The 12,486-nt window shown below is 39.2% G+C and overlaps 1 protein-coding gene across 2 annotated transcripts in view; it reads left to right on the forward strand.

The window, feature by feature from the left end:
• The first annotated feature begins 7,540 nt into the window (after positions 1-7,540).
• Positions 7,541-12,486, forward strand: part of LOC129774659 (zinc finger protein rotund-like) — a 245,985-nt gene continuing 241,039 nt past the window's right edge. The window contains exon 1 of one of the 2 annotated variants that reach the window (XM_055778479.1): positions 7,541-8,894. In XM_055778479.1, coding sequence (XP_055634454.1) covers positions 8,760-8,894 — 135 coding nt within the window. In that variant the 5' untranslated portion in view covers positions 7,541-8,759. The remainder of the gene's footprint in view (positions 8,895-12,486) is intronic. The other variant, XM_055778480.1, reaches the window with a different exon arrangement.

The raw sequence follows: 12,486 nt of genomic DNA on the forward strand, positions 1-12,486 counted from the left end.
CAACTCAAACGACAAGATGCGGCAATGAGAACACCACCACCCCGGGATTTAGCACTATTTTTAGGGCTTCAATCGGTTCGAAAAACGGTGTACAAACTACCAAATAGTTGCGTAGATTGAATTCGGTCGTCGAGCCATGTCTCGGTGAGCACTATGACATCGTAACAAGAGTCCTGTGCAGCAAGGAAGAAGTCGTCTATCTTAGTGCGTAGACCTCTAACGTTCTGGTAATAGATCTTTAATTAATGTTCCGCTATGACCAAATCATTCACGACGGGAGCCTCTTGTACCAGATCGCTGCAAACCAGAGACTCATGAAGGACAGAAATATTGTTACTGCTTGAGTACTTGCCTGGAATAGCAGGCTGGAAGTCCCCTTCTTCTATTCCGTACACAGATCCGAGACGACATCGGCTATTTTCATCAACATACGGCGCGACTGTGACGGATGTAGAAGGGACTTCCAAAATGCTATGAGTTGTGCGTCTCGGAGATGACCGGTAACCTCGTCACCATGGCAATTCTGTCGTGGTTGCAAACCAGAGGCTCATGAGGGACAGAAATATTGTTGCTGAATGAGTACTTGCCTGGAAAAACAGGCTGGAAGACCCCTTCTCCTATTCCGTACACAGGTCCGAGACGACTTCGACTACTTTCATCAACATACGGCGCGACTGTGACGGATGTAGAAGGGGCTTCCATAGTGCTAAGGGTATTGCGTCTCGGAAATGATCGGAGAACCTCGTACTGACGATGAGCTTTAGGCACGCCGGGTTCAGCTTCCATAAAGTTAAGTTCCGTGCATCTTGGTTCTAACGACGAATTTGAATGTGAGCTTGTCGGTATTGAAGGCTGAGGGCGAGCGAGTGATTGCTATTGGTTCCGTTCCAGCAGCTGTTGCTTCCTAGCAACAAGTTTTTTATAAACAGCACATTCGTTGCTGTATGCAAAATGTTTCGTGCACAGGTTTAGTTTAAGTCTTTTGTTCGTCTCATCACAGTTTGCACAGCAAACCGTTTCCGATTGGCACTCGCCTGTTTTATGGGCACCAGCACATTTCGCACAAGTCTCACTATTTGGGCAAATCGTACTTTTGTGATTGAAATCACAGCATTTGAAGCACCGAATGATTCCAAAGCAATCACAACTCGGCATCGTTCCCATCCAACATACACTCTCCCTAAATTAAGTAATGTTTCGTGGCTTTTGACATCGACTTCCACAACAAATGTGAACAAGGAGTGATTTCCATAGCGTGTAATCAACTTCACCTTAATTTTTTCCGGTAAGTCATTCTGCTCCTCCAAAGCTGCGATCAACGTTTCTTCGGTCAACTTATCAGATACTTCTACAATTATTAGCCTTGGTCGCATTGGTTTTGAAACAATGACATCGTATTCTTCTTCGCATTTCTCTCTGACCGAATTCACCAGGGGGCTAACAGTTTCGCCTGTTTTCACTTCCAGGATGATAGAGCCATCCCGTCCCTCGCGTACAGCATTAATTTTATTCGCAGAGCGATCGATTTTTTCTTTCAAACTCTGCTTGGTTGTTTCCGCCGATTGTTTCATATTCTTTGGTCTAACTACATATACTACGTGATAACTACAGGCTCCATGTTTTTCTGTGCCTTTAAAGTTGGGTTTTCGCTCCTCAGAAGATCAGCATAAGTAGTACGTTTTGCCTCGTTTTCTTTATTTTGCCCAGGAGTAGGGACATGGAGGTCCTCACAAGTTCTAGGTCCCTTTCGCGAACGGAGTTTGCTACTAGGTCCCAATGGAGTAAAAATATCCACTACTGTCTCGTTTATTTGACTACTTGCACTGTCCCGTTCAGTTTCAGCTGCTTCCAGTCGATTAAATTTCTCCTTATTTTCTTCTCCCATCCTTCTGACTTACTTCACTATTTTACCAATTTCCGATTTAATTTTTTTATACACACACTTTTCAACATCTTTCATTTTTCTGTCCAACTTCTCTTCCCATTTTTGTGCACTTTCATTGATTTTCCCAAGAATTTCATTGTATTTTATCAGCATATCATTGAAACTAGCCTGCTTCTTACGGCACCCATGACACATATATTTCAAACCACGATTTCAAATGTTTTATCAAACCACACGATCCAAAACAGAACACTTTGTCGCTTTCTTCCTTTATCGCTTGGGCTCGACTAGTAGAACATAGCAGATAATGAAAAATCCAATTTCAAGATGGCCGCAGTCCCAAACAACTAATTACTTTTTGAATGATTTCATTCAGCTTGACCTGTTTCTATGTATGTTTGAATGTTTGTTGGGTTGTCCCACATTAATAGAAAATTGATCCCGTTCCTGTTGAATGATTGATCTGCAATTTGGAAAATACATTTAATTCTACTGTCATTATAAAACTGCGTATTCCATGATCTTGAAACATTCAATTTGGCCGCCACAAAAAAAATGGCTGCATGGCTTGATTTGGAAACTACACTACACTATGAACAACATAAATTGGAAAAGGTCGCCGCCACAAAATGGTCGACTATGTATTTTTTGCAATCCCCTCAATATTGGTATCAAATTAAATGATTTGACTAATAGAATACAGTACAGGTCGGACTCGATTATATAGAGATTCGATTATATACAATTTTTGACTCGATTATATTCAGTTTGGATTTTTTTTTAATATTTCTAATATGGCTTATTTCATGAAGAAATGTAACCTTTCAACGTTAAGGTGAAGTTTAAGTGGCTATTACATGTACAGTGGGGTAAAAATCGTGATTTTTGAAGATTTTGCTTGAATTTTCACCAGGAATTGTTTATATCGATATTGCAGCCAAATTAAGAAAGATAGAAGTTGTGCGTCAAAGAACAAATTGTGGAGCGGTTATATATATATATATATATTGTAACGAGGGCTTCACAACACACAATATTTGGTGTTATTTTATATGGTAATTCAATGCATCTATTTTATATTATATTAAAAAATCGCTTATTAAAACTCCCTATTAACGTTAACAAACCTTCCTTTTTTCGACAGTCCCGTCGGTCAACTGTCTCGAATCGCTACAATCGTGTCACCTCGTGTGAACAATGTATATATAGATATATTGGAGATTGGATTCCAAAAAAAGCTGGATGTATGGGTGCTGGATGTATGGGTGCTGGATGTATGCGGTGAGCCGGCCCAAACCATCGCCAAGCCCGGATTGACGGCCAGGAAGGTTTTGCTGTGTGTTTGGTGGGATTGGAAGGGAATCACCAAGCTACTCAACAATGACCAGACCCTCAACTCGGTTCTCTACTGTGAGCAGTTCGACCGTTTTAAGCAGGCGATTGACCAGAAGCGGCCAGAAATGATCAATAGGAATGGTGTTGTTTTCAACCAGAACAACGCTCGGCCTCACACATCTTTGATGACCCGCCAGAAGCTACGGAAGCTCGGACGGGACGGGATATATATATATATATATATATATATATATATATATATATATATATATATATATATATATATATATATATATATATATCTATTTTTTTTGATTCATCCCCTTTAAGTCAGAACGATCATATTTGATGAAAAAAATCCTCCTACGCATATGTTCGAATTTAACAATGACAGAGTTACAGAACTTTTTTTTGTTTCGAACTCTGTTGCCTCAAACTGGCTCTACATTAGAAAGCACGCTACGGAAGACGCTTCTGATGCTTAGAAAGATTAGAAGATTTAGTACAGGATATAGTATTCGAACAACTAAATTTGTGAATTTTAATAACATTCTGGAAGTGAAACACTTAAAAGTTGATAATTTTAAATGTGTTATTATGATTTTATCTTAAAAATTTATATCAAACAAGATTGTTTCTATCAATTAAAATGAAGTTCTTTATATATATATGGTGATTGTCCTTTTCAGTTTCAAGTTACTATTTGATAGTAGTTTATGGATCCGATACTGTAACGATTCGCACAGCACAGCGTTGGTTTGATCGATTTCGTTCTGGTCTAGTGGCTGTCGAAGATACACCCCGTACAGGTAGGCCAATCGTCGTGGAAACCGATAAAATCGTTGAAATCATCCAAGTAGACCGGCATGTGAGCACTCGCTCGATTGGCCAGGAACTGGGTATAGATCATAAAACCGTTTGGAACCATTTGCAGGAGATTGGATTCCAAAAAAAGCTGGATGTATGCGGTGAGCCGGCCCAAACCATCGCCAAGCCCGGATTGACGGCCAGGAAGGTTTTGCTGTGTGTTTGGTGGGATTGGAAGGGAATCACCAAGCTACTCAACTATGACCAGACCCTCAACTCGGTTCTCTACTGTGAGCAGTTCGACCGTTTTAATATATATATATATTTATAAAATGGATTTCAGTGTGTCTGTCTGTCTGATTCTTATGGACTTGGAAATTACTGAACCGATCGACATGAAAATTGGCATATAGGAGTTTTTGGGGCCGGGGAAGGTTCTTATGATAGTTCGAAACCTCTCCCCCCCCTCTCTACCATATAAATGAAACACAAGTTTCTACATTACTCGAAAATTAATCAAGCAAATAAAACGAAATTTGGCATATGGAGGGTTTTTGGGGACGAGAAATGTTTCTATGATGGTATGACACCCCCCCCCCCCTTTTTCTTTGGAATAGAGAGGGGGTTCCATAAAAATAATATACATATTCCAACCAAACATCACAATTGAAAATTTCCAGAAAACTATGAAGGAAAATGGGACAATTCGAAAAATTCAACTCGCATGTGTTCTACAATTACATATTGACAAGCATTGTTAGTCCATTCGATGTTTGCGGTAGCGAAATTGATCTTCGTTCGAAACTGGAAATGGATTTGAATGTGGTAAAATGCACTCCAATATCGTCTTCTATCTATAAAAATAAAAATGTATCGCCGCATGTGTTGATAAGAGCAAAACTCGAGAAAGGAATTGTCCGATTTAGGGCTGTCTTCATTCTACCATATTTTCTGTATCAAACATTTATTCCATGTAACGGAGGAACATGTTACAGTGAAACTTCGATATAACGTACCCTCGATAAAACGTACATTTTACCTCGATATGACGTACACATTTTCAACATCCAAAGGAATAATTTTTAGAAAATGGATTTTCTGAAATAACAATAAATTATATGTATTTTGATACTAAAGCCTGATTTGTACTTTTCACCAATCCCGAAGTACAACTGTTTTGTGATTCCTGATTCTTAATGAATCATATTTTAATCAACAGTACGAAGGGGGCCGGTGGCTCCACTCGATTATCCCTAAGGTTAGCCTCAAACCATGGTTCAAAAGTCTGGACTTGAGTCGGGACTTTATTCGCACCTTCTCCCGACTCATGTCCAATCACTGTTTGTTAGATGCGCTACTCTTTCGAATTAATCTTGCCGACAACAATCTTTGTGTTTGTGGCCAAGGTTACCACGACATCGAGCACGTTGTTTGGTCGTGCGAGCTGTATCTTGTCGCCAGATCGAATTTAGTAGTCACCCTTCGGGCCCGAGGAAGGCAGCCCATGGTGCCGGTGAGAGACGTGTTGGCTCGGTTAGACCTTGATTACATGTCCCAAATATATGTATTCCTTAAAGCTATCGATCTTCGTGTGTGATTGTTCCTTATACCCTTAGTTTTTCCTTTTCCTTTTCCTTTGTGAGTGATCGGATCCCTTCTTAAGAATAAGATGAAATGTAAATACATATTAGATATAAGTTAGGTTTAAGAATTGAGTGTGATGAGTGTGATTGAGTGTGTGAGTGTGATCATTGTCAATATATCCTCATATCCCCTCCTTTTCCTGAAGAAAATATGTCACCCTTCTAAACTCGAGTCGACCGCGAGTAATCGGTTTTCTATATTATTAACATTAGAATTAAGGAAAAATGTATATATACTAGTAACTATACAGTAAGGAGTTCGGCTCCTTTAAACCTATGTAACTGAGCCTGTAAAAATAAACGATTTAAATAAAAAAAAACAGTACGAAGGGAAACATCATGAGGAAGTTTGGCTTCGTCTTCTAGTTGAATTTATTCATTAACCTTATTCAAACAGCAAAACAATGAAGTAAAATAAGCTACGTTTTTGAGTTTTTTTTATTACGCTTCGATTCGATACAACGTACAATTTTGAAAGTAAAATGTACGTTATATCGAAGTTACCCTGTATTCGCAAGTGTATGAAATGTCTTGAACGAGAATTGTGTCTGAAAATAATCTGATATTATAATATCGAATTTTGGTAGAAGTACTGAAATTTTATAGTAAAAAATAATTTTAAAGGGTACATTAGAAGATCAATCAATGCAAAAAAACAGTTCTGCGATTTTTGGACCCATGAGCGTACGCTTAGTAAGAAAACGTGGATGTGATAACGAAAAATAAATTTTGGGCGGATGAAGTTTTCCGGGTTAGCTAGTTTACTGATAAATTTGCACCAAATATTGTAACGAGGGCTTCACAACACACAATATTTGGTGTTATTTTATATGGTAATTCAATGCATCTATTTTATATTATATTAAAAAATCGCTTATTAAAACTCCCTATTAACGTTAACAAACCTTCCTTTTTTCGACAGTCCCGTCGGTCAACTGTCTCGAATCGCTACAATCGTGTCCGCGCAGTCACCTCGTGTGAACAATGCTTTCCCAACGGTGGCCCACAACCAACTGAAGCGGCCCTGTCGGTCTTCCAACATCCCAGAGCACTCCAGAGCGCTCCCCCGGCCCCAACCACTTCAACGAACCAGTCCGATCAATCGTATCTGGGCGGGCATGTGTCCAAACTCGAACATGAAAACATGATAAAACATGTGCGAAAAAACGAGACAGCAGGTGGTTTTGCTCCGGTTATTCTTTGCGCGCCCACTGGCGTAACTTCCCCCCGCGCGGGCGAAGGCACTGCTGCTCGAGATGTCACGTGCGCCCGGGAGAGAGCGGTTTTCCGTGTTTAACTATAGAGAATGAGAAGAGAGTTTTGAGAGAAATTGTGAAGCATATCTCTCTCGAGGAGGAAGTAAAACCTTACAACAGTTGCCCGGTTGCTTAGGAAAATCGCCTCGTGTTCTAAGCGCTGTTCGCGCGTGTGTTGGTGTGAGAGAGGAAAAACTCCCGGTGGAGAGCCCCAAAAAGAGCGAAAGAGCATCGCGGCAGCGGCAGCAGCTACCGAAAACTTCTTTCGAAGTTTGCAACTACTCGTTATCAACAAATAACTTGATTCGCTTCGTTATTTCGAAGTGCTGTAGACGTGTTTTTGCGAACTGTTGTCGCTCCTTTTTTCCCTGCCTGTGTGTGTGTCGTTGTCTTTCGGTGTCGTACTCTTTGCGCAAGAAAGAAGGCTGATCCCGAGCCCATCATCATCATCATACGGACCGCCGCCGCCGCCTTATTGCCAAGCGAAGATTCAGCGGTGCAACGAGAAAAAACGGCGAACCGAGGCACACTCGTGGACAGACGTTCCTCCGCAGAACACACCGCAGATACGATACTGTTGTTGCGTTGTCGGTGGTGACCATGTGAGGAGAGCCAAAGTGTAAAAACGGCAGATCATTCCCAGTTTCGGAAGCGAGGAAAAAAATATCATCAAATAGTCTTTTTTTGTTTGCTGCTGCAATTGGTGTTGTTGTTTTGCTTTGCCGAATCCGAGAGGACAACGGTGGGGACGACGCAAACAACGTCCACACGGCGGTGAACACGTTGATTTTATTGCTGTTGCTGTTACGTTTTCAGTCGTTCCGTGTTTTGCGAAGACGTGCGGGAATTTTTTGACAATTTCGAGTGTCGAGACGCAAATCCGCGATATTGGGGCAAAGGGTTCATCACAATTACCGGTAATGAGTGATACGATTGGTGGGGTTAACATGTCGTGACTGAAGGGTGTGAAGCACGTGTACCGTTGTGTGTGTTTCTGTGACTATCGTGAAAAAACGCACCGCCCTTTTCCCAGAGCCGAGTCCCACATTAAGCCGCGATCAGAGCCGGTGGCAAAGGAAGGGAAGAAGTGGCAAGTGCAAGTGAGTGTGTGTGGAGAAAAAAAATGTAAACACCATTAGTGAACAAAAAGTGTAATGATAATTGTGTCAATCAGTTTTTATTTTCCATTGAAATCGATTTCGTGCAATAATGTTGATCGATGTTTGTCCCCGGATGGAATCCGATCGCTGGCAGCGCAAAGCGGTAAAGTGAAGTGCGGTGGCTGAAGACGTGCGTTCGGGTTATTGTGTTTCATTCATAAAACGTGATTGAATTGAACCGCAGTGGCATCGGCGCAGAATTCTGGGCGCCATTCCCGAGACAGGGTGAAGCTTGAAAGCTTATTCCTTGCCGTTGCTGAATTGCTGGGATTTTATCATACACACACGCACGCATATAGCACACTCCCAATGCAATTGGGAGAAATTGGAATGATAATAACAGAAGACCAACGGGGCCAATAACGACATCGCGTGTTGGGCGGAATTATTGAAAACCCTGGTCAGGGTTCACGTGCAAATGCATTCTGCTCCCAGCGGGGGAAGTGTTTTCCAACTAATCAATTGCTCGTTACACTAGTTTTAACCCTTGCTGGGCAAACCCTTGTGCTATGCTAGCCGAATCGAACCTGGATGGTAGCAAATTTAGTAGCCAATTCCGGCCACAAACACGTTGAAAGCCAGAACGCAATGTGCCATTGTCTTTTGAGGCCAGTGGGTGTATCAGTGACGGAAGTAGCAGTGGTAATAGCGACAGCGGCGGAGAGTTCAAGATATGTATCCGTGGTATAGAGAGGCCCCGCTAAGTGTTGGACAAATCTGCAGCCCCCTGACGGGTGTAGCGACGGGCGCCACGACAATCAAGACTGAGGTCGGCTACAGTGATTGCATGTTAGATTTTCACAGTAAGGTGAGTTGTGGATAAATCGATGGATGGTACGGAGAATTGTGATCAGTACATGGATGGTGGATGTTCTGTAGTAAATTATGATTAATTTACAAAAATATTAATTTTGCCGAATGTTTCTCTTTTAGAATGTCCCATTAATAATTCACACACTATCTTCCAAAAAAGTTGACCAGTTGAATTCCAGTGCTGGATTGATATAAGTCTCAACATTTGGTTTTGTTACCTAGAGATATTATTCCTCTAATGAAGACTCATCTTCGCAAAAACGTTAAACCGGCTGATACAATTTAGGGCAGGGTTTCTCAAAGTGGTCGATATCGATAATCGATATCGACCGATATCGATTTCGGCTTGCCAGGGGTCGACAGAAACGCAAATTGATTTTGGAGGTCGACGAGGTCTATCGAATATCGGAATATCGACCCCTATAAAATAACACAAGTTTTTATTTGATATATTTAAGATGTTCCATAAGTTGTGTTACGTGAACCACTCTGTTATAAGAATGACCAGAATTACCACATTTTATCCTGTAAAATTTTATGAAAAAAAAATCTGTATATCTTTATAATTACTAAAAAGTCTGTATCAAAAAACTAACGGAAAAAAATGGAAAGGAAGGTTTTTATTAATTTTCAATTTATTTGGCCTATTCATGGTTTGCTTATGTCGTATCAGTACAACAATATAAATCATAAAACAAGTTTTCTCATAATAAATTGTATGATGTTCATACATGGTTCTGTTGAACTTTGCTTTTCTTAAATTTTCCGTCAATTTCATCCTTGACGCCCCTCCTTGAGCCGACACATAGTTCTTTGCTTCCATCATTGCGGATGCCAATCGATTTCAGAACTTGGTTTTGCTGGCATTGTGAAGCGAGAATATTCACTCCACACACGCTGATGAATGTGGAACTAACAAAAAGTGCCCCAAAAACATCTTCTGCAGGAAAGGAGAAGTGAGGTGACCTTTAATATGGTTCAACATCTTTATAAATCATGTACCTTGACGCCTTGAAGCTTCATGACTCAACGATAAAAATACCAAAGTTTATTAGTAAGAAGGTAGACAGAGAAAATGAACTGTGATTAATTGAACACTTAAATTTGAATTTGAAAAAAATATCTTTAAATTCTGTATCTTTGCAGAAAATCTGTAATTCTGTATCTGAAGTTTGGCGAAAGATCTGTAAAATACAGAATATAATGTATATAAGGCAACCCTCAGAGTGACTAATATCTTAGTAGAAAATATTATTGCTGTACATTTTAAAAACTTAACATGACGATGAGTGTGCACAAGATGAAAATAAAAAAAAGTACAAAAAATAGAAGATGAAAAATTCGACAAGTAAAAAAACGTGAACAGGTTCGTGCTAGATAATGCGTTTGAGAGTACGAGTCCTTCAGGCATACTTAACATTTCTCTGTATTTTAAACAAATACGCGATTTAACACGAAGGAAGTCATCATCAAATTCATGTCCAAACATGCTCCTAATATTTAACTGAATAATAAGCCTTAGGTTACAATTTCATATGTGTTCTGAAAAAGGTTGGATCTTGAATGATAATGTTCTCAACTTCTAATTTTATTCAAGATATGACAAGGTATTTACATAAATAAATGAAGTGCACTAGAATAAAGTGATTGAAAAAGAATTTACAAAATGCTTGGTCATATATGTGATGGCGTAACAATTTTTTTAAAAATATTTCAGGAAACTTGAGATGGGTCGCGAAGAGGGGAAAATGCTATTCAATTTATTATTGACCAACAGATTTTCTCTCCAGCTGGACGAGTCTGCATTACCCAGCAATGAAGGTCTGTTGTTAGGGTATGTTCGATATATTAAAGATGAAAATATGTGCCAAGAAAAGATTTTTGCTACATATATGAAGACCAGTGCTTGGAGATATCTCTTTCACATCAATCATTTCAGCTGAATTTCAGACCGCATTTGATCATTATATCTTTGCATTCGGGATACTTGAAAATGAACCAACTCCAAACCTCACAACCCCAGCAAGTCACTCACAGACGACAGTGTAAGCCGAGGAAGAGGCGTTTTTAAATTGTTCAAGCAAGCAAGTTTTCCTTCTCAATTAAAATGGTTTCATTTTACATAGTGAATACGAATATGAATATGAATTCCAATTGTCGGAAATGCTTCAAAAGACTCCAATTCCGAAATAAAAAAAGTACCGTTTTGACTAAAATTCCGAACACTTAATTTTAAAAACTAAATTTTGAACCAGTTCTTGGCTGAAAATCTCTTTAATGAAAAAAGAAGAAAAAAAAAACAAATTTACCGAGCATCAATGTTGTTTTGATACTTATAAATGTTGTTATACGGAAGGGTATATCCTAACAATATCGGGATTTTCATTATTCAATTATTTATAAATTTGATGATCAATAAATTTAGTATTTGAAATGAAGTGTTCGGAATATGAGTCAAAATTGTACAGGTTTATTTAGTTCTATGATGAAAACTAAACAGTTTTAAAATCAGGTTAAAAAACCAGAGGTGCAAGATCGCGTAATCAAACAAAAAAAAATAAATAGAAAATGGTGTTCAAGACAAGCATTAGGAATAATTCGAGTTTTTTCTCGCAGACAGGTAAAACTGTGCTATTAGAATGGCGGATGAAATTAACGAAGTTCGCTAGTCGGTTCGATTTTGCAGAATGCTTCCTCGCCGTTCGAGCCAAGATAATCCTTAGCAATTTTTGTGAATGTGCGTGCAGATCTTGCTCTATCGTTGACATTTCGGCTTGAACCACCGATTTGCGATGCCATTTCGGAGTAATTTCAGAAATAACTAAATAAGCAAGGCACTATATCAATGAGAAAATCACACTTTTATCGAGATATTGAAAATGAACAGTCACAACATTCCTGACAAGTCTGAGCCTGTAAAAAAAAAATAACATTCCTGACAATGAAATGGCAATGAATAAATGCCATACAAATGAAGCATACATTTCTGTATAATTCAAGAACTAATCAAGCAGACTGAACCAAAATTGGCATGTAAAGGTTTTAGGGGACAAGACACATTTGCAAAGTGGTTCAACACTCCTCCCAACTTTCTGAGGGGAAAAAATTGTCCGATTTAGGGCTGTCTTCATTCTATCATATTTTCTGTATAAAACATTTATTCCATGTAACGGAGGAACATGTTATTTGCAAGTGGTTGAAAAATCTTGAACGAGAATGGTGTCTGAAAATAATCTAATATTATAATGATGAGTTTCGTTAGAAATACCAGGAATTTTATTGTAAAAGGTAAATTCAACGGGCTTGATTAGAAGATCAATCAATGAGCAGTTATGCGATTGGACCCATGAACTTGCTCATAGTAAGAAAAAGTGAATGTTTGAAGATATTGATAACAAAAAACAAATTTTGGGCGGGACGAAGTTTGCCGTCAGCTAGTGGATAATAAATCAGAACTATATCACATCCATGGTATGAGCCAAGGTGATAATAAAAAGTTGATTAGCACAGTACAGACGAGGCAGCAGTACAACCAAGGTTGTCATATGTTATGTCATAGTTATAACGAAACATTGAAAAACAGTATC

Source organism: Toxorhynchites rutilus, chromosome 3 (genome assembly GCF_029784135.1).
Source record: "Toxorhynchites rutilus septentrionalis strain SRP chromosome 3, ASM2978413v1, whole genome shotgun sequence".
Classification (NCBI taxonomy): domain Eukaryota; kingdom Metazoa; phylum Arthropoda; class Insecta; order Diptera; family Culicidae; genus Toxorhynchites; species Toxorhynchites rutilus.